Source organism: Salminus brasiliensis, chromosome 10 (genome assembly GCF_030463535.1).
Source record: "Salminus brasiliensis chromosome 10, fSalBra1.hap2, whole genome shotgun sequence".
Lineage (NCBI taxonomy): Eukaryota > Metazoa > Chordata > Actinopteri > Characiformes > Bryconidae > Salminus > Salminus brasiliensis.
Window position 1 is genome coordinate 21,040,640 of NC_132887.1, and position 19,145 is coordinate 21,059,784.

The window sequence follows — 19,145 nt, forward strand, 5'->3', positions numbered from 1 at the left end:
GTTAGCAGTCAGCCACAGCAGGTGGACCAGGTGGTGCACCTTAGCACTTTAGCTTCTGTCCTTTCCTGCAAGCTCTGGCAGCTTTGTGCTTGTGGCAGAGCAGTGAATGCTTATTAGAAAGCAGCTGGTAGTTCACGTGGGTGACAGTTTATACTTCTCTGCTTCGGTGTCATGAATACCAAAGAAATGCTTGGAACAAAACCCATAGACAGGCAATAGTTCCACAATATATTATTTATTAAAACAACTGCATATTAATTATTCAGTTCACGGTTCTCTGCAGACGTTGCACCTTGCCTTTACTGAGAGGCCGGTGTAATGACATGATTCCAGGATAATGAAAATCACTACTAGTGGTTAAAACAAAGAATCAATGATGGATTTGAGGGCCGGGTTTAAGAGGCTTTCCTGGAGAAAAGCTCTTTTAGTGACGGGTAGAATCCTCTCATGGAGGATTCTACATAGATTCGGCTCAGAGTGAAATAAAGTGGAAGGGCAAGGACTTGTGATATAAATATTGTCACACAAATGAAATCTCTTTTTTTTTTACATTTCTGCAAAATGTAAGAACTTCCGTTACTTTTTGGACAATGAACGAACAGAACATTTCCATAAATCACCTCCACTGACCTGGAAAGTTGACACAAGGCAGGCTGGTTCCATGCTGTTAGCTGTCATGCTGCTGGTGCCAAATTCTGACTCAGCAGAAATCAAGAAACTAAACTATGTTTTTCCGGATTTCAACTGTCCAGTATTGGTGAGCTTGTGCTCACTGCAGCCTCAGCTTTCTGTTCTTGGCTGACAGAAGTGGAACCCAGTGCGGTCTTCTTCTACTGTAGCCTTTCTGCTTCTAGGATTGACATGTTATTCCAGCTACCGCAGCCTTTCCGTCAGCTTAAAATGGGTGATCTCGTCTGCAGAATTGCTGCTCACATAATGCTTGTTTTTTATTACACAATTCAAGAGACTGTTGTGCTAAAAATCCCAGCAGATCAGCAGTTCTAGAAATACTCAGACCAGTTCTTCTGGCACCAACGATTACGCCATGCTCAAAATCATTGAGATCACATTTTTCCTTATTCTGATGGTTGATGTGAACATCACCTGAAGCTGCTGGTCCATATCGGTATGATTTTATGCACTGCACTGCTGCCACAGGATTGGCTGATTAGACAATAGCATGAATGAATAGGCGTACAGATCTTCCTAATAAAGTGCTCTTTGAGTGTAGGTGACACACAATCACACAATCATGTGACATGTTAGAAGCCTGCTTGTTTTTTTGTTTTTTTAACCATAATAACTCACTTTTATTACATCACAGGTTACCATCCTGGTGGTGAAGAACCCATGTCCTGCACATTTTAGTGTTTCCTTTAGTGTTTCCTTGTTTTTAATAGTGTCTCATTCGTGTTCATTTAGTAAGGGCTTGTTAATTTACTGATTAGCTCTTCCAAGTGTGTGGGAAGCAGTGGAAACTCAAGGGAAGTCAAGGACAGGGCCTATTTCAGGACCGGGAAGCAGTATTTCTGAATTTTAGGACACTATTATGTATATCTGCCATTTTTCTCGTAGACTTTCAATTGTAAAATAGATTTCAGGGAACTACATTTTCCAAAAGTGCACTCTTGATAAAAAAAAAGATCCTAAATCAGTTGAATGTGGACCAAAAAGCATTACGAGTGTCTTGTTACTAAGCAACGGACAAAGGAATGTTAATGGTGGGTGGTAGAGCCTCTTGGTAACAAAACTTTCTAGTGAAACAATGTTGTAAAAGAACGGTAGCAGAGCAAATTAAAAGCAAAGAGCTGAGCTGAGCGTCCACTGCCTGCTGCCTATTATCTAGTAAAAACAGTATAACTTGTGTAGATTACTGCGGACATGGGCCAAAGGGCCCTACCAATTTGTACAGAAGTCCCTGTAGTCCCTAACTACAAATCAAAAGGCTCCAGCCTCAATTCAGCTGGTTGTTGATGCATCTGTTGAGTTAAGGTAATCATGAGAAAGTGTCTGAATGTATTTACTGATCCATGTGTTTTTACTGTTATTTAACAAATCCTTTACATTGCAAAAGTAAGAGGTTTATTTCAGTCACATCCTGATTCATTAAAACACTCACATTGACACTCGTCTACAGTTCCATCCTTCTGTTTTATCACTGTTGGCCAAAATTGTGATAACAGCTATATGCATTAATGCCTCTTCTGCTTCAGTCCTTTTTACAAGAGAGAGTTGTACTGTGTGTTGTGTTTGATGGGAAGCATGTTGGGTGGAGCTTGGTGCCAGGGTCTTAATGAGGGCACTAGTTAAGCCCCTTCTGCTGTTGGATTAATGGGAGATCCTTCACACATGCTTCTTGTTTCTCTTTTAATGGTCTACTAACACAGTGACCTGTGGCTCTCCTCTGCTTGTAGCATATTTTGTTATTAGTCTGTTAGTAAGTTTAAAACTTGTTAGAAGGTCTAACAACTTGTCTGTTACACATGGAAAAAACATCCTTACTTTCAATGGAAGTCAATGTTATTATATGTTATATGTGTTATTATGTAATACGTTATTAAAAGTCATTTTGGAACCACTTCCATTGGTCCATTCATCATAAACAATTAACACAAAGTAAAAAAAAAACTACTGCCAGATTCTGATTATGTCAAAAAGTGAAAAATGATATACAAGATACAAGGTTTTAGTGCGACACAACAATGTGCTCCATTCAATTCAATTCCATTAATTATTTTTTTATATATATATATGATTTTATATATTTGAACTATGTGTACATAGCCATTACGAGGCAGTATGTCATGGTCCTGTGGTAGATGACTTTAGTATGAACTTCTGGAAACGCAGTCACAGCAGGGGCAGATGAGAAATACTAGTACAGGATCAATAGATATCAATGGTGTGTGATTGTCATGGCATAGACAGTGACCCACTCCTCCTGGCCTAGGGAAGCACTGTTTGATCCAAATTATGTTGCGTGATTGAAAATGATTGCCCATTCAATCAGGAGCGTTTTCTTGCTTTGGGCAGTATTTGCAATTGCGTATTGTAGCCACCCTCGCCAAAAGGAGCCCACATGACATATTTTTATATCATTAATGCTCATCATGATACTGACAGTAAAATGTCTTTAAGGAAGACACCACAAAATCAAGAAAGCAGAAATGGTGCACATGCTAATAAAACACACATTATTGTTAGGATATCAGCAGATATTTGATTTTAAAAATGCCACCAGCCATCAGATGTTTAGATCTGGCCAACTAATATTTATTGTTGTACTGTAATCCAGAAGAGCACGCTGGGCTCCTGCACTAAATGATCTGCATGTTGTTCATTTATTCATAATGTTTTAAAGGATGTATTTCTCATGTATATTAGTTTAATTGTGTTTAACCAAGCATGTATTACAATTTTTTATTGAATTTTGTATGGTTTATATTATCAGTTAGTATCAGTTATTATTAGTGATTGTCAAACCTCTAAAATGTAACTGACTCAGAATACCTAATAGCTTAACAAGTCTTTAGCACAATAATTAAATTAATTAAATAAAAGCTTTCGTTGACATCTCATTTAAGTAGAGTATTAAAAGTACAAAACAAGTGACATAATCAAAATCTCTTTGACTGCAAGGTTTGAATAGGAGATTATCTTTTGTTATTTTTGCTATATATTAAAACATTTTCACTTCCAGATGAAGTTAGCCAAGCTCATGTTTCATCCTTGTTCCTACTTAAAAATCTTAGTTAACACATTTTCACATAAACAAATATTTGGCATAGTGAAAAAAACAACAGCATATTTTGTACGTTATTTTGTACAATAGTGAAAAAAACATTTGGAAACATAATTTTGTACAATATGGTTTGGTAGTATAGAAAGGCATTATACATTATAGCACAAAACCTTAAACATTTAAAATGTGATAGGTTTGCATGATTGTCACTTTTTTTCTCGTAAAAAATGACATCTATTGCTGAGAATGACTCATATTACTATTTTAAAAATAGTTACTATATTAAAAAATACACCTAACTTTTTGTATACATTTTTTACAATAGACCAATCATTTTATTTTGACAAAAATAAACATAAACCTCAAATTATTATTATAAGTGATCCTTTACAGAACTATTGTTCCATACTTTTGTATAGTACCAGAAGTACCATTTCTATTTGATAGTATCTCAGTCCTCAATAAAGTTTTCTTTCTCAAAAACGTCTTCTCAAGGACTGTGTCAGAAACACACTGTTTTATATACTGCGAATGTAGGCTTTGCTGCTCTCACTTGCATTATCCGTCACCTTCAAACTTGCTGAGGCAGTAAGTCTGGTGAGCATTTAGCAGGTGGTCATTTCTACAAAATGCTGCTCAAACCTAAATCTTGAACATTCTCATTTTGATTAAAAAATCTCGGCTCTTGGCTTTGTGTGTTCCAGTTTTCCTGTCATTTTTACTAGGGTGTCTGAAGCAGAGCTGCTTTTAACAGAGGGTGCACCTCCAAAGGAACTGGAGCTTCTCTGCAGTGGCCTACATGACAGAGATTGCATTAGATAGTCACTGAATTGGCTTCTTTGAGCTGCTGAAAATGAAGGATTATGAGCTGAAAAGATGGGGTAATTACCTTGGAATCTGCAAAATGAGGAGTGTGGGGTGGTGGGGGTGCTTTTCCTCAGCAGGGTTTCATTAGAAAAGATGTCAGCAGAGATCTCCAGCTGGAATAAATAGATGTGTCAGCCACAGTGGGCGGAGGTGCAGACCCCCCCTTTGAAGACCATTTATAACCCAGCGTTCATGTCTGACATTTTCAGGTTAAATGCATGCTCTCTTTAGGACAGGGAAAAGATTGCTTTTATGGATATGGTTTGACCTTTTTGCATCCTTCTTTTGAGCCAGGGAGAGATCCACCATGTTTGAGATGTTGGAAAAAGTCTTTTTATGATGCTGTGTTTATTTCCCCTTAGGCTTTATGTACTAAAACCAGCAACCTTTTTTAAACATAAGCATATTTCAACGTCTCTTAAAATGCCAAGCGGTTTTTGTTAATGTGCCATTAAGACTCTTAAATTACTTCTCTTCTAATTGGCTATCTTGTTCTCTTGCTATCTTGGCTTTTCCTAGTTCAAAAAGCATTCTGGGATGTGAATGGGTGATGTTAAACTGCTGTAGGCTGAATAGGTGGATATACAGTACTGTACAAAAGTTTTAGAAAGATGCAAAAATTAGAGTTAAAGTTCCTTATGTGGGCAGTAGACGTTTATCTAAAATATATATACTATAGCATAAATATACAAAAAGTAGTGGTTTTACATCACTGTGTACATTACAACATCTTCAAAGCTCTCCTCATGGTCAGAGTCTAGTATTATTGTTTTATTGATAGTTAGCATCCAACACCTGGTTTGGTAAATCGGTGCTTAATGATGGAAAATCATGTGAGCTGGTGATGGAATTGGTGATGGAAACAATTCCACGCACTAACTGGGGGCATCTGAAGAAATCTGGAACTAAGCTTTGTTTTTTAAACTAGCCCACAATATCTCAGCTACTTCAACATGGGTTGTTCTTACTTTTTACTGTTTACATATTTACATTAATTTCTGAGATACATGGTTTAAAATAATGTGTGTAGGTTTGTAAAACCTCTGCACAGTACTGTATGTACATTTGTATATATTTCTAACGTCACAAAAACAGTCTCAATCTCTTAAATGAAAGCAAAGTAAATATTTTTTATATGATATGGGCCCTTTAGAAATGAACCTGCCCTTGTGCTTATATGTGTATTGTTGACAAAGCCCTGGTCACTAAAATCAAAGACCACATCACCTGTTAATGATGTTTTTTTTTCCCCAGCACATAGTTTTACATCTGTTGACAGTGGCCTTATGGCATGAAAGCCAGTAAGGCAATTTAATAGGGTATAAAACTAAAATAACAATGTCAAAATTCCACAAATGCTATTCCAGGCATATGTAGCCTCAATTGCTATAATTAATAAAGCTTTTGGAAATGTTTAGAGAGCCCCTAAGCAAACATTGCCAGTTTTACAATTTTACATTGATGCCTAGGTTACTACTTCTGTACATAGGGACCTTATAACACCCTTACACAGCCAAGACAAGCCAGTAGTTGAAAAATAAGCCAGTAACTAGAGTAAAGTACCTGCCTGGAGAGGTAGAAAACCAGGAGGGAAACCCAGCTAACATATTCATATGGGGCCTGTATGGGGCCACCAGAAGATTTTGTTCTTGGGTTCCGTGTTGGCATCACATATAGATGCCCACTAGGGTCAGCGATGCAACAGGTAAACATGGGCCACATATAGATTGTACACTGCATACAGGGCCTAGATGGAACTCATGTGAGATTAAGGATGGGAGATCCATAAAAGATGGGATCCATTTGGGAAGCCCAACTTGGTCCCAGTAACAAAGTATGTACAAACCCACTCAGACTCAGTGCCCACCTGGAACCCACCTAGCCCATGTTCCACTTATCTGAACCCCACATGAGCATATTGGCTGCGAAGTTGACACTTTACAGCACTGGGTCAGATTGTCTTTATTTAACTAGGATATTAAAAAATTAGGAAAAATGAAATAGGACTTAAAATAAGGTAGTTTTTGAGAGATAGTTTATAAGAGGATGTATAAAGTGTACAACATTTTATAACAGAGTCCAGTAAGCACATTCCATGTATCTCCAATGCTCAGGAAAGTGTTGGGCACAATATTATGATGTACAATACACAAAAAACATGCTCTGGAAATGCTGAAGTTACTGTGTAATAAAGTAGTAATTAGCAGCCAGTTCATTACCAGCTACTTGCTGATGAAGACTTAACACAAATATTACAAGGGCATTATAACATTCCCTTATACTAAAATCTGAAACCAAAAGATGTTTAAGAGTTACTGGAATGCCCACCTTTGTCAGTCTCATGTGTTATGTTGGTCTTGCTGGCTTTCCTTTAGAGTGTGACAAGCTGAGGAAAGATGGCCTCCGTAGCTCTCAGTACTACTCTCAAGGGCCAGAGTTCTCCTCGGCTATCCTGTCCAATCAACTACTGGACCAAGATGAGACAGAGAAGAAGAAAAAGGTAAACTTCCAACCAGACTCACTTCTATATGCAGCACCTACACTACAAGGCACATATTACAGCTCAGCCAAGACTCTGACCATCGGATTCCAGTCAAGGCAAAAACATATATATATATATATATATATATATATATATATATATATATATATATATATATAATAGACTAAAACAGTGGGTACTACAAATTCTGATTAGGCTTTGTTAGACAAAAGTAAATACAATGAGAGACTCAATCAAGAGACTTTACGCTCCAGGTTGTATACATATACATTTATATACATGAGTTATAGTCATATCCACTTGGAATACCCATGTTTTTCCACCAAGTTGAAGCAGTTTCAAACTTATATTGGTTCATACTGCCCCCTAGTGGAAAATAGTATTAGTGTTATAACACAATGGTGGTCAGTATTTGTCCTGCAGTACTCATTTTTTAAAGTTTGTGCCTGACAGTGAGGAAATGTTTATATACATAAAAAATTCCATCTATTTCACCTTATTTACATACTTCACATTTTTTCCCCTCATCAACGCAGTCTAGAGTGCTAGACTGCTTGTCAGAATCCTGCCTCTCTCTCTGCTGTCATTTGAAACCTTGGAGGAAAAAGGTACAGCTGGCTATGCTGGCTCTAGGCTGTGGTAGCTCTGTACTTCTCTTTGAGAAAGAGTGGCTCCTCATCCTCACAGACCCTTGTAGCTGCTTCATGCAGTAGCATAGTCAGTGCTTGTGCTTCCCCTCTTCACTAACGCAGTAGATTTAATCAACTGCATTTGTGAAATAGCATTTGTCACCAGATCACAGCTCCCTTACCTTTAGAATTGCTTTGGATGACCTGAAAATCACAAATTGACTGCATACTGCAACCCCAAGTGATGCGTGTTCAATTGAATCAATATGAATTATGAAGTATGTCACTGGAAATTTCACCAGCACTTGATGCCATTTTTAAACTAACCACATTATTCCTTTTCCCCAGTTTATACAGTGTCACATTAAAAGAAGTATAGAGACTCTGAGTGTGGTGGTAAGCAGCCTCTGTAACACTGAGCTCAAATTAGCATGAATAATTTACAGGCCTATGCCAGAGCATTCTCAGCTCAGAAATATTTCATTCACAATTTAGTGCCTGGAGGAAGCAGAGTTCAAGCGGAGTGGAGAGTTCAGTTCTTCCTTGCTTTTTAACCTTTCAACCGGCAAAACTGGGGAAATGACCCAGTATGATGCAATTTCCTTCCCTGGAAATAGGCTCCGTCCTATCCTCTGCAAGTCTGAGTGTGTGTGTTGTGTTCAGTCATCAGAGTCGTCAGCTGAAGAGGAGAAACTTGTGTACTCTGTGGGCCCCCAAACGCCTCTGCTGGATAACATCTGTGACATAAATACCCAGAGCAGCTGGAGTAAGAGTCTACCCTTACCAACGCCCGAGGAGAAAATGAGGCTGCAAGCTCAGTCTGTGGCCACCGACATCATACCCATCAACATCACAGGTACTCTATTTCAGTGTGAGCTTCCTGAGACATTTGTCCGGTTATTGTAAAGGAAGATGTGTTAGTACTGTATAATAAACAATTTAAAAAGTTAAGAATTTTTAATAATTCAAACTTATTTTTGTCTTGAAACCTCATTACAGGTGAGAGCTTTGACCGGCAGGCAAGCTTTCGCCGTACTTTGAGCAACACTGACACGGTAATACGGAGATCAAAGAAGGTTAAACGAAGGAAGACTATAACAGGGGTCCCAGACAACATCCAAAGAGAATTGGGTATGGTTATGTGGTATTATATGCAATTTCTTTTTATTATAGGTCAAATGGCTCCGTTTTGATTTATTAAGTCAGCAAAATAATGAACACAAAAGACTGATGACATTCTAAAAAAAAAAAAGATTAAGCCATATTCTTACACATTTTAATACATATCTTGTACATTTTCCATTTACTGAAGAGTTTAATTCTAAAATATATTAGTAATATGATTTTACACGTACACCATAAAGACTAAAGTTTTGGGACATCTTTCATTGTTTCTTTCTAAACCCAAGAAAAATACTTCCTCTAGTACCTGTAGAGAAGTACTGCTGACAAAAGGACTTTCTGAAAGAGATACATACGAACCTATTGGCACCATTCCTAAGGCCAGGTGTGGTTTACAGGGGTACAAAGCCCCCCCAGAATTGAGTTGTGCAGCAGTGAAACTGTGTTCTCTGGAATGATGGTGCTCTATTCACTACTTCTGGGATGAGTTGAGGAGTTGGGGGTGAGGTGGGGTGGTGGTGATCATCCAACATCCTGACCTCACTAACGCTCATATAACTGAATGCAATCACATACCCTCACAGTTATGCTCCAGAATCTATTAGAAAGCTTCCCTGGATTACCCTTGATTTCAGAAGAAATAATGAATGAGCAGATGTCCCAATACTTTTGCCCCTAGAGCGTATAATCTAATACAACTAATACAACAAGTTGTTACATTTTCATTTGCCTCTCAACTTTTTTTTGCAGCAGCAGCTAAAGGACAAAATGACATCAGAACTCACTCCATGTACATGGCAGGCCAGTTCTCCACCATTGGGCATGAAGGAAGTATCAACTCCACTCTAAAACATTCAGACACTCGTGACTCTGGTTGCCAGACAGAAGAAGCAAAAACTGTTCAACCCTCAATGCGCAGGATCCGCGCACAACGGGGCTGTGGCATCGCTGCTCAAATGGCCAACGTCTCCCTCTGCTCCTCAGGCAGCATCTCCACCGTGAGTGATTGCAACGGGGCCGTCTATAGTCCTCAGCGTAACGGCAGCGATCAGGGCTTTCACAGTCTGCCTCGTCAAGGTGCTCAAGTCTCCCTTCAAAAGCATGAGACCATGTACACCAGTACCCCCTACAAGGTGGCGAATGGCTCCACAAGCTCTTTGCCCTACCAGCTTAACATGCCGCATGCAAGCCCATCCTCGGGGCACATGATAGTTGATTCCAGAAAAAAGGGATTAATAAGTCCCAAAGCTGCAGAATTCCAGGGTTTCCAGAGTGCACAGTATAATACAGCCCCAGGTTATATGGTTTCCAGTCACACCAACAGCCCAGCTCCCTTCACTCCCAATGGTGCTATGCAGAACTTGAGTGACTTCAGCTCTGTTCACTCAGCACAAAGCTTCGACACAGTAGAGACATTACAGTCTGTGCCATCTTGTCCCTCAGACCGCACCTTCAGCACCGCTGGTACCTCCATTTCTGATGGCTCCTCTCGCTGCCAGTCTCCAGCCTCCCTCCACACAGCCATCCAGACCGAGACTGAGTCCCAGTGTAGCACTCTTAATGGAAGCAACTGCAACAGCCCCGGTGGTGTCCGCAGGGACTCTAACTTCTCAGAAAGCAGCACTCAAAGCTGCAGCACACTGACCATTGACCAATGGACATATGAGACTCCTCCAAAGGGTCAACATACCTCAAGCTGCTGTTCTTCTGTCAGTCAAGTCTACAACAGTCTGGAACGTTCCCCAACCAAGACAGACTCCAGCTCTTTGTTTTCTGTTGATACTGAGGGGTACTACACCTCTATGCATCTGGACTCAGGTCTAAAATCACGTAGCCATGGTTGCATCAACAGAGCAGGTAACGTGAGGCACAATATGTATGACTGCAGGGAGCACCACAGTCAAGGGGACTGTGCAAGCCTACACAGCAACCGATCCCTGAACCGCAGCATCTCCCTGCGAAAAGCGAAAAAACCTCCACTCCCTCCTAAGAGAACCGACTCTTTGCGGCGCAAGCCACAGCGAAAGTCACACCAGAGTGAGACAGTCCTTAATGAGCAACTGATCTCCAGTCTCCAGGAGTCCCTAAAAACCAACAGTGCATCGTTCTCAGGTCAAATGCCCTGCATTGGATTTGAGGACCCCTGGGTGTTACGCCCCAGGAACCAAAGCACAGTAAGCGCAGCAAGCAGTGGAATGTCGGCACCAGCCACTGTGTGTCCAGTCACGCCTGCACACAGTGACAGCAGCAGTCAGCGCTCGGAATATGCTGAATCATGGGACTTTTACATGGATTTCCCCCGCTCACGTTCTGATCAAGGCCCACCCTCTCCTAATGCAAGGTCTGTAAGCGCTGGAGAGACTGCAAGAGGCTTTACCAATATATCTACCTATAATGGATTTCCGTCAGATAACTGCAAAAGTACCAGGCTAAAGCTAAATTTAGCTACATCACCAGACAAGGGCCAGCATGTGACTTCACCATCTAGTGGTTATTCAAGTCAGTCAATTACCCCAACTGCAGGAACCCCAGTAACATATATTCTGAGAGCCAAGTCCCCAGCAGGAAGGCCGAAACCGAAAGTCCCTGAGAGGAAGTCCTCCCTGCGGTCCTCAGTCTCCTCTTCAACAACATCCCTGTCTTCAAACACCTCAGACTCCTACAAGAACCTTCCTACACCTCCCCCGCTACCTACAACCCTGCCTGGGCCTTTCTCTCTTCAGCCTGCCCAATCTTTTACAAGTAGCCCTACAGTTACTAACTCCGTCACAGGACCAAGGAAATCCTCACCTTCCCCACCAAAGCAACATTCTCCCCCATTGTCACCCACATCAACAGAGCAACATAAAGGATCCATCAGCATTTTTCCTGGCTACCCACCTCCTCCTTCTGAGATCTCAGATTCCATGATGGTGGAAGAAGATGAAGAGAGCCCTCCGCCATCACCACCACCACTTCCACCTCCCCCACCTCCTCCACTACTTCCTCTCATACTACACTCTTGTGATCATACACCACCTCCTCCACCACCCTTACCTGGGATAGGCCTTCATGCAGAAACCATTTTAACAACAACAAATTCTCTTAGAACTGTGGAACCTGAGGAACGTACAGAGGAACCAAACTCAAAACAACCTGATGAACCAGAGAGAGCCCAAAAACCACTGATCACTGCTCAAGCTCTTCAATTAGTGCAGCTCAAACCAATAAAGCTCATGAAGTTGGAAAGTATTTTCACAGGTATTATTCCGACAATGTGCACTTCGGATAAGCAGGAGCGCAAAGCTGGCAAGGAGCTTAGCCCAGACAAACCTGATGAAATGGAGAATCTGGAAGATATCACTACTCCTGACTCCACCAGTCCGTTAGAGAATGGGACTGACACAGCAGAGTCTCCAGAGGAAGAGTTCCCACATTACATGCTGTACTCACAGGCACCATCTGCTCCAGCTGAAGCAGTAAGCAGAACCCACTCTGGTGAGTTTCTGCTTGATCCTGAACATGTCAGTACACCTGTCAGTCTTCCACAATCTTCAGTTCCTCCAGTGGCAACTCAGACTACTCCTCAGAAGCAGAAGCCTCCTATATCACCTAAAAAGCCAGGTCTCGCCCTGATTATGTCACCCATCTTCCAACAACCTGTGTTGAATAGCTTTGAGTGTGTTGAGGTTACTGGCCCAGAGGTACCTTCAGAACCAGAAGCGCTTAACAGTCCACCCCTGAAGGACTTGGCTAACCTGCAGGCGATTCCTTTGCAACTGGAGGCAGAAGCTGAGAGCGATTCAGGAAATTCAACTCCTGTGGGCCCAAGAAGAATCTCTCTCAGCAGTGAGTTCTCGTCAGACAGTCTGAACGACCCTCAGTTTACTGCCCTCATTTTCAATGACCATGACCTCGGACTGAGCGATAATGACCTCGGACTAAGTGATAAAGACCTTGGGCTATGCGATGATAAAGGCATTACAGATGACGGCTCAAGCAGCAGCTCAGGATCGATCAGTTTCAAAGAGGACGAAAATGAAGACAATGGTGAGATACTCAAAAGTGTTCATAGATAATTCGGTTGTGTTTGCAGAACAAGTGGAGGCAGAGTGGATGTCTTAGTAGCATGACGCAGAGTAGAGGCAACTTTCACTAAATGGATATATTAATTTATGTTCTTGGCACAAGATGTAAAAAAAAGCCTGCAAAATGATACTGCAGTGAAATTGTAGCTTATGGCTATTGAAGCTGCGCTTGTAAGAATTGAGTTCATCTCATGCATAATTATGCAAACTCATTACTAAGACCTGAATTAGTTCCTTTATAGTCACAGATGTTTTTGTTGCTGTAATGTAGAGCGCAGAAGGGCGTCAGTGGTATGCAGTGAGGCCATCATAGGAATGTTCTAGGATTTCTAAGATTGTTCTAAGATTTAACTTATTTCAACATTTTTACTTAATTTAAGTCATTTTATCTAGTGAAACGTCTTTTATTGGTTGACGGAATTGTTAATACTTTCATTGGAATGTATAATTGTCTTAAATAGGGTAATACACAGGGTTGCACAGGTAGGAGACTTTCACAGTGTGAGAACCGTCTCAGAAAATATCACAATATAATGATAAAGGGTATTTCACAATTCTTCCTCTTGTGTGATTATAATTATTATTATTATTATTATATATTTGTATAAATATTTTGGTTAAACAAAATATTTACTTTAGTAAAACCATTTTTCTTTTAAACTATTTTGTGTCCAGAAAATGATTCTTTTTATGTTGTCTTCTGTACATTTGAAACAAATTCTAGTTTCTAACTTATTAATTTGTTATCTCTAATAAATGAATATAATAATACAGTATGATTATGAAAGGTCTGTAGGTAATTAGTAACTAAAAAAGGACGTTATCGGTCTAAAGTCCACAAATATGTTTTTTCATGTGGTCATATTATATTAATGACATCTGTATAATGTATATGGTATAAAAAGTGCTTGCTACACAGAGTTGCTCCAATACTGGTGTCAACATCGATAGCAGAGCTTTCCAGAGAACATAACCTGGTATACCACTGTAAAGCTTTACCAAACCACATCATCACAGAATCTTCTTCTTAATACATTAAGCCACGCCTCATTTTGGTGGGAAAAATGGAATATTTTGTCAACTGTTTGCGTGTTTTCAATCTAAAAAGCGTTGTGATGATATTGCCTTAGTCCTATAAGCTGTAGATAGTAAGCTCTTCTCTATCATCTCCTCCTCCTTCCTCCTCCCTGCAGCAAGTGATGACTCTGTGAAATCCCTATCACCCCCCCCCCCCCACACACACACACACACACACACACACACACACACTTACTACTGGCTTTAGCGTAGCATCCTGCTGCAGGATTGACTGTTTTCTTCCAAATTAATTTGCTCTTACATGTGATCAGTGACACGTTTTCGGCTCTGTGAGTGGCAGAGCTTGGTTGGATCGAGGCTTAAAATGTGAAGTTGTCCGCTACCGTATAGCTTAGTACAGTGCAGATACTGCGAGGCAGCAGCAGTACCAGCAGGGTGTGAATAATTAAAGGAGCTAGAAATATACATAGTGAGGCAGTTTTTAGAGCTCCCTGCATTTCAATCAGAGTTAGTCTCAGCTTTGGTGTGAGCATGTTGGTTTTGAGGTCCTGTGAACGGATGGTAAGAAGGATGCGTGTGTTTTGTTTACGTCCTAGGTGCTGTGTTTGACTCCAGCACAGATATCTCTTCTACAACTTCCAGCCCAAACGAAGACGCTGTGGAGGAGATGGTGACGCCTGCCCGTCCACGTACCACAGAGGACCTCTTTGCAGCCATTCACAGGTATTCTAAGCTCTGCCTTGATGAAAACATAATATTTTGTGTTAATTTAAGTACAAAAACATTAATTAAGCATTAAAATGTAGATTTCTTTTCTTCTTTTTAATTTTTAGAAATTCAACATTTAATTTAACCAAATGTGTGCGGACGTTTACATTTGATTGTGCAAATGTGAATGAGAATTTTTACTTATTTTATTTACTCTCATAACTGATTATTAATTAATATAATTATCTAACTTATTAATTTATGTTATCTCTAATAAATGAACATAATAATATATGTAATTACTATTTAAAAAGGAAGTTATCGGTCTAAAGTCCACAAATATGTTTTTTCATGTGGTCATATTATATTAATGACATCTGTATAATGTATACGGTATTAAAAGTGCTTGCTACACAGAGTTGCTCCAATACTGGTGTCAACACTGATTGCAGAGCTTTCCAAAGAACATAACAGTCTTCGATTTGATTTACACGGATCCCCTTATGGTTAGGGAGCTGCACTAATTCTTGATGTCACTTTTATCTGTCCCTTAATCTGTGTGTGTTAGGCTATGTAAAGTGCAAAGCGAAAGCGTGTAGGTCTAGATTTCGATGCTGCTGTGGACAACTCTGTGCTCAGTGTGTTGACTTATTTTCTAAATTCCCATGAACTTCTGGAGCAGTCTGCGCAGGCAGAACGTCGACATCCAATTACAGGTGTGGAGTGGACTGGCAAGTAACTGTGTCAATGGCTGGTGGTGTGCCCCCCTGTAGTGTAGTAAGGCCTGTGGATGTTGGTAGTTTCCTGGACGGATTAAATACGCTATGTTTTGTCCTCTGTAATCTCCTTTGGATCCTGAAGCTGTGTTTCACTTTGTTTGTGATGTAGTTTCCTGTTAGCTGAAATAGGATTACATATGGGCCCTAGATTTATAATAAAAAAAAGGCATTGCCTGCACGCCGTGAGGAAGGCACTATTGAAACAGTATTCATTCTTCTTATTCTCCCCTTTTTTTTCTACTTATTATTATATTATTATATTTAAAGTTCATGTATTGGCAATAAAAGAGCTTTCAGCAGTCATAAAGCCAAAACCCTGAAACATTTTGTGCAGTTTTATTCACAGCTGTCACCATTAATGTTTATAAATCAAAGTTTAATGTCTTGCAAGGCAGTCCCTGCCGGCTGTTTCTCAAGGGAACGTGGGTAGATATAAAGCTAGTTTCAAACAGAATTGCATGCAACAGAGAAGGAAAAGATTATGCAATAAAATATTAATGTTATGAATATGATTGTTTTATTGCCTTTTATGCAATTTGAAGTACATGTTTTGTTTGATCTTTTGTTTGTCCTTCAAATATCAGTAATGTGTTTTATACACTAATGTGCAAAAGTTTGTGACATGAATGTGAAATTAGAATGTAAAAGTTTCTTATTTGGGCAATAGGAGTTCAATTACTCAGTAAAACACTAATATTAGAAAAAATACATATGACATGAATACAGAAAAGTAGTGATCTTACATCACTGTGTTCATTAAAACATCTCCAAAGCTCTCCTCCTGGGAGTCTAGTATTAGTTATAGTTACCATAAACACCTCAGTGCTTAATGGTGCACGTGCAAAATTCATGATCTGGCATCCAGAAGGAATCTGGAGCCATGATTATATGTCTAGTACTTTTTTTTTGCTACTTGCATCTGTTCTAGGGCTGCATTATAATTATTTATATATATTGTTTATTTATATATAACCAGAATTTTCACCAGACAATGATCCAACATTGTTTTATTATTTAGGGTATTAATAGTATTAATAATACACTCTGTGTATCAAAGACTGGAGTACAATAAATGATATTGGGCAGATTTGAAATTAGAACAATGCAAATTTTCCTGTTGCATCAAACAGGTAAAAGGTTGTCTAGCGATTTGACTATTGCGCATGCCTATATTGCAGTAATGATGCTGACACGATATATTGCCCAGTCCTAATCTTTTCTAATTTGATCTGATGTTTTTACAAGCAAAACACTCTTATTGCCAAGAGAACGTGTTTAAGTAATGTATGCCACTGTATCTCCATTTCTGCCATTTTCCACAAAAAGAGCCAAACTTTTGCCTTACATTGTATAGATTTATTTATATATTTTAGGGTTGCTCTGTTTAGGTAAACAACGTTTTATTCACCTTTCAGGTCAAAGAGGAAAGTTTTGGGCCGTGGAGATTCTGAAGAAGAGCGCTCCCGCATCCTCACCCCCTCCCCACCCGTCACCCCCACTGGTGCCTGCCCGAGCCTGCCCTCTCTGTCCCGCCAGACTGGCTTCATCCAGCGCAACCTGCGCCGCTCTACCACCAGCAACGACAGCTTCAAAGCCCTGCTTCTGAAGAAAGGCAGCCGCTCTGATCCCGGCTTCCGCATGTCTGCCGCCGAAATGCTGAAATGCACTGATCCACGTCTCCAGAGGCCCAACGCGGAGGCCTCAGAACCCGACGCCCCTTGCACCTCCCCGGGCCGTAGCAGGGGGGCATCTGAGGAATGGGCACGGGCCGAGGGTGCCTTGCCTCGTTTCTCGCCCAGCCTGATGTCGTCCAAGTATGGCCGCTCAAGCACGCCACCCTCCGCCGCCAGCAGTCGGTATAACAGTCGCAGCCGCATCCTCAGCGGGCCCATGACTGCGATTTGTGAGAAAGAAGGGGAAGTGGCAGAGTCAGTGGACTGCAGTCTCACTGCAGAGATTCCCTTTCCAATGTCTTTGACCTCCAGCGGCACAGTGTGCGCCCAGGGCAGCACTTAGACGAGAGGTGTTCTCCCTGTCCTGGAGAGTTTTCTACCCATCAGCAGCCAAAGAGAAATGGTTGCCTGGCTGCTCGACTTAAGAGACCCTTGAGCAACAGTCTTGCTCGATGTACAAGCTTGTGCTGGCCCAGGAGTGGCCCGAGAGAGATGCAGGAAGGTGGAGGTGGACACTACCACCATAGTTTTGTTCTTCTTTGTAGGAAGTCTTCAAGTGAAGATTTGGCATCTGATTTTTCCAGAGGATTACCCATTTTTCATCTGTCATTTCTCTTTTTGCAGGATAGGAAATGCAGGATAAGTGTAGGTTTCCTTTTGCCGTGCTAAGTTATAGGAAGGAAGGACTTAACTGAAATATGGAAGAGGGTTTGTTGAGATGACTGATATGTACTGAGGTTTTTCACGCCTCCTTGTCAATGGAAAGATAGCACTTACTAACAACAACTGATTCTACAAGACCCACCAATCCAACACACTTGTGAGTGTGGGGTCGAGGAGAGCGTAGTATGGTTGCGAATTGCAGGAGGTGTGTTGAAATGAGCACATGACTGAACTGTAACGGTGAAGTTGCTGAGGAATGTATGCGGAGAAGTTGATACAGTTGGAGCGTTGGAGTAAAATGGAGCTTTATAGGAGGTGTTTAGAGAGACTGATTTCAACCATGTAGTTTTGCACTAACTTTCTAACGCTAATTTCTGTTCTACTGTGTCCAACAATCGGAACTTAGATTACTTATAGTGCGATCTCTGACCAACGTGAGATTGAAGTGTTTTTTAGTAGCTGGTTGTTCAGAAAATGCTTTAATCTAAAGTCTTTTTTTATACCAAAGAAGGCATGAAATGATATCTCTTATGTAACATCACAATCTTCTACTTTACCAATGTAAAGGTAATAAATACTAAATACCATAGTCAGTGCATATTTAGTTTCTCTTCTATGCTTTTGTTAAATATGAATAGAAATATAAAATCTCTCTATATATATACACACACGTATTCCTATGACTGTCCCTTGGTCAGAGTTTATACAAGTGTAGTTTCTTTGGAGGTACTGTATAGCCTTGTATAGCCTATTATGACCTAGTACAAGGAGCACCTGATTGTTCTTGCTAAGTTACTGTATATGCAGTAGTGCGGGAATAGAGAAATAAAGACTGCTGACAATAAGACAATTGCAATAAAAAAAAACATGCTTTCAATCACACATCAAGGAATTGGCAACCTGATTTGCTTCTGATGTTTGACTCAATCTATGTGAAATCATCAAAGGCCTCCAGGCTGGCCATCACAGATTTGCTTATTACCAGTAGACAATTTGGTAATAAAGATATTTGGAAATGTTTTAGGCGTGTATCCTGTTTAGTTTCTTAGACACTAAGAAAGCTGTACCATCATCACTTGTGTTCTCATACCAAATAGACCAACCTTCAGACAGTAGATGAATAGTTAAGTGAGTAGAAGATGAACTGACTGATCTGCAAAAGGGACCAAGTTAAAGATTAAACATTAGACTAAAAAAAGAATGGACTACCATGCAAAAAAACTTGAGCTCTCAGATACAGTACAGTTGAGCTCTCACTCTCAGATACAATAATTTTTACCAATGGCAGCTAACCAAAACGACGGAGCTCAAGATGAGGTCTGGAAGAAAATAAACTTTCAGAGAGAACTGCTCG

General features: G+C 40.3%; 1 protein-coding gene across 8 annotated transcripts in view; it reads left to right on the plus strand.

The window, feature by feature from the left end:
• Positions 1-18,808, plus strand: part of nhsl1a (NHS-like 1a) — an 80,350-nt gene extending 61,542 nt beyond the window's left edge. For 6 of the 8 annotated variants that reach the window (XM_072689659.1, XM_072689664.1, XM_072689662.1 and 3 more), the window contains exons 3-8: positions 6,985-7,109; positions 8,405-8,597; positions 8,741-8,872; positions 9,614-12,892; positions 14,565-14,691; positions 16,871-18,808. In XM_072689659.1, the coding sequence (XP_072545760.1) occupies positions 6,985-7,109; positions 8,405-8,597; positions 8,741-8,872; positions 9,614-12,892; positions 14,565-14,691; positions 16,871-17,471 (4,457 nt within the window). In that variant the 3' untranslated portion in view covers positions 17,472-18,808. The remainder of the gene's footprint in view (positions 1-6,984; positions 7,110-8,404; positions 8,598-8,740; positions 8,873-9,613; positions 12,893-14,564; positions 14,692-16,870) is intronic. The other 2 variants (XM_072689660.1, XM_072689667.1) reach the window with 1 other exon arrangement.
• The last annotated feature ends 337 nt before the right edge of the window (positions 18,809-19,145 follow it).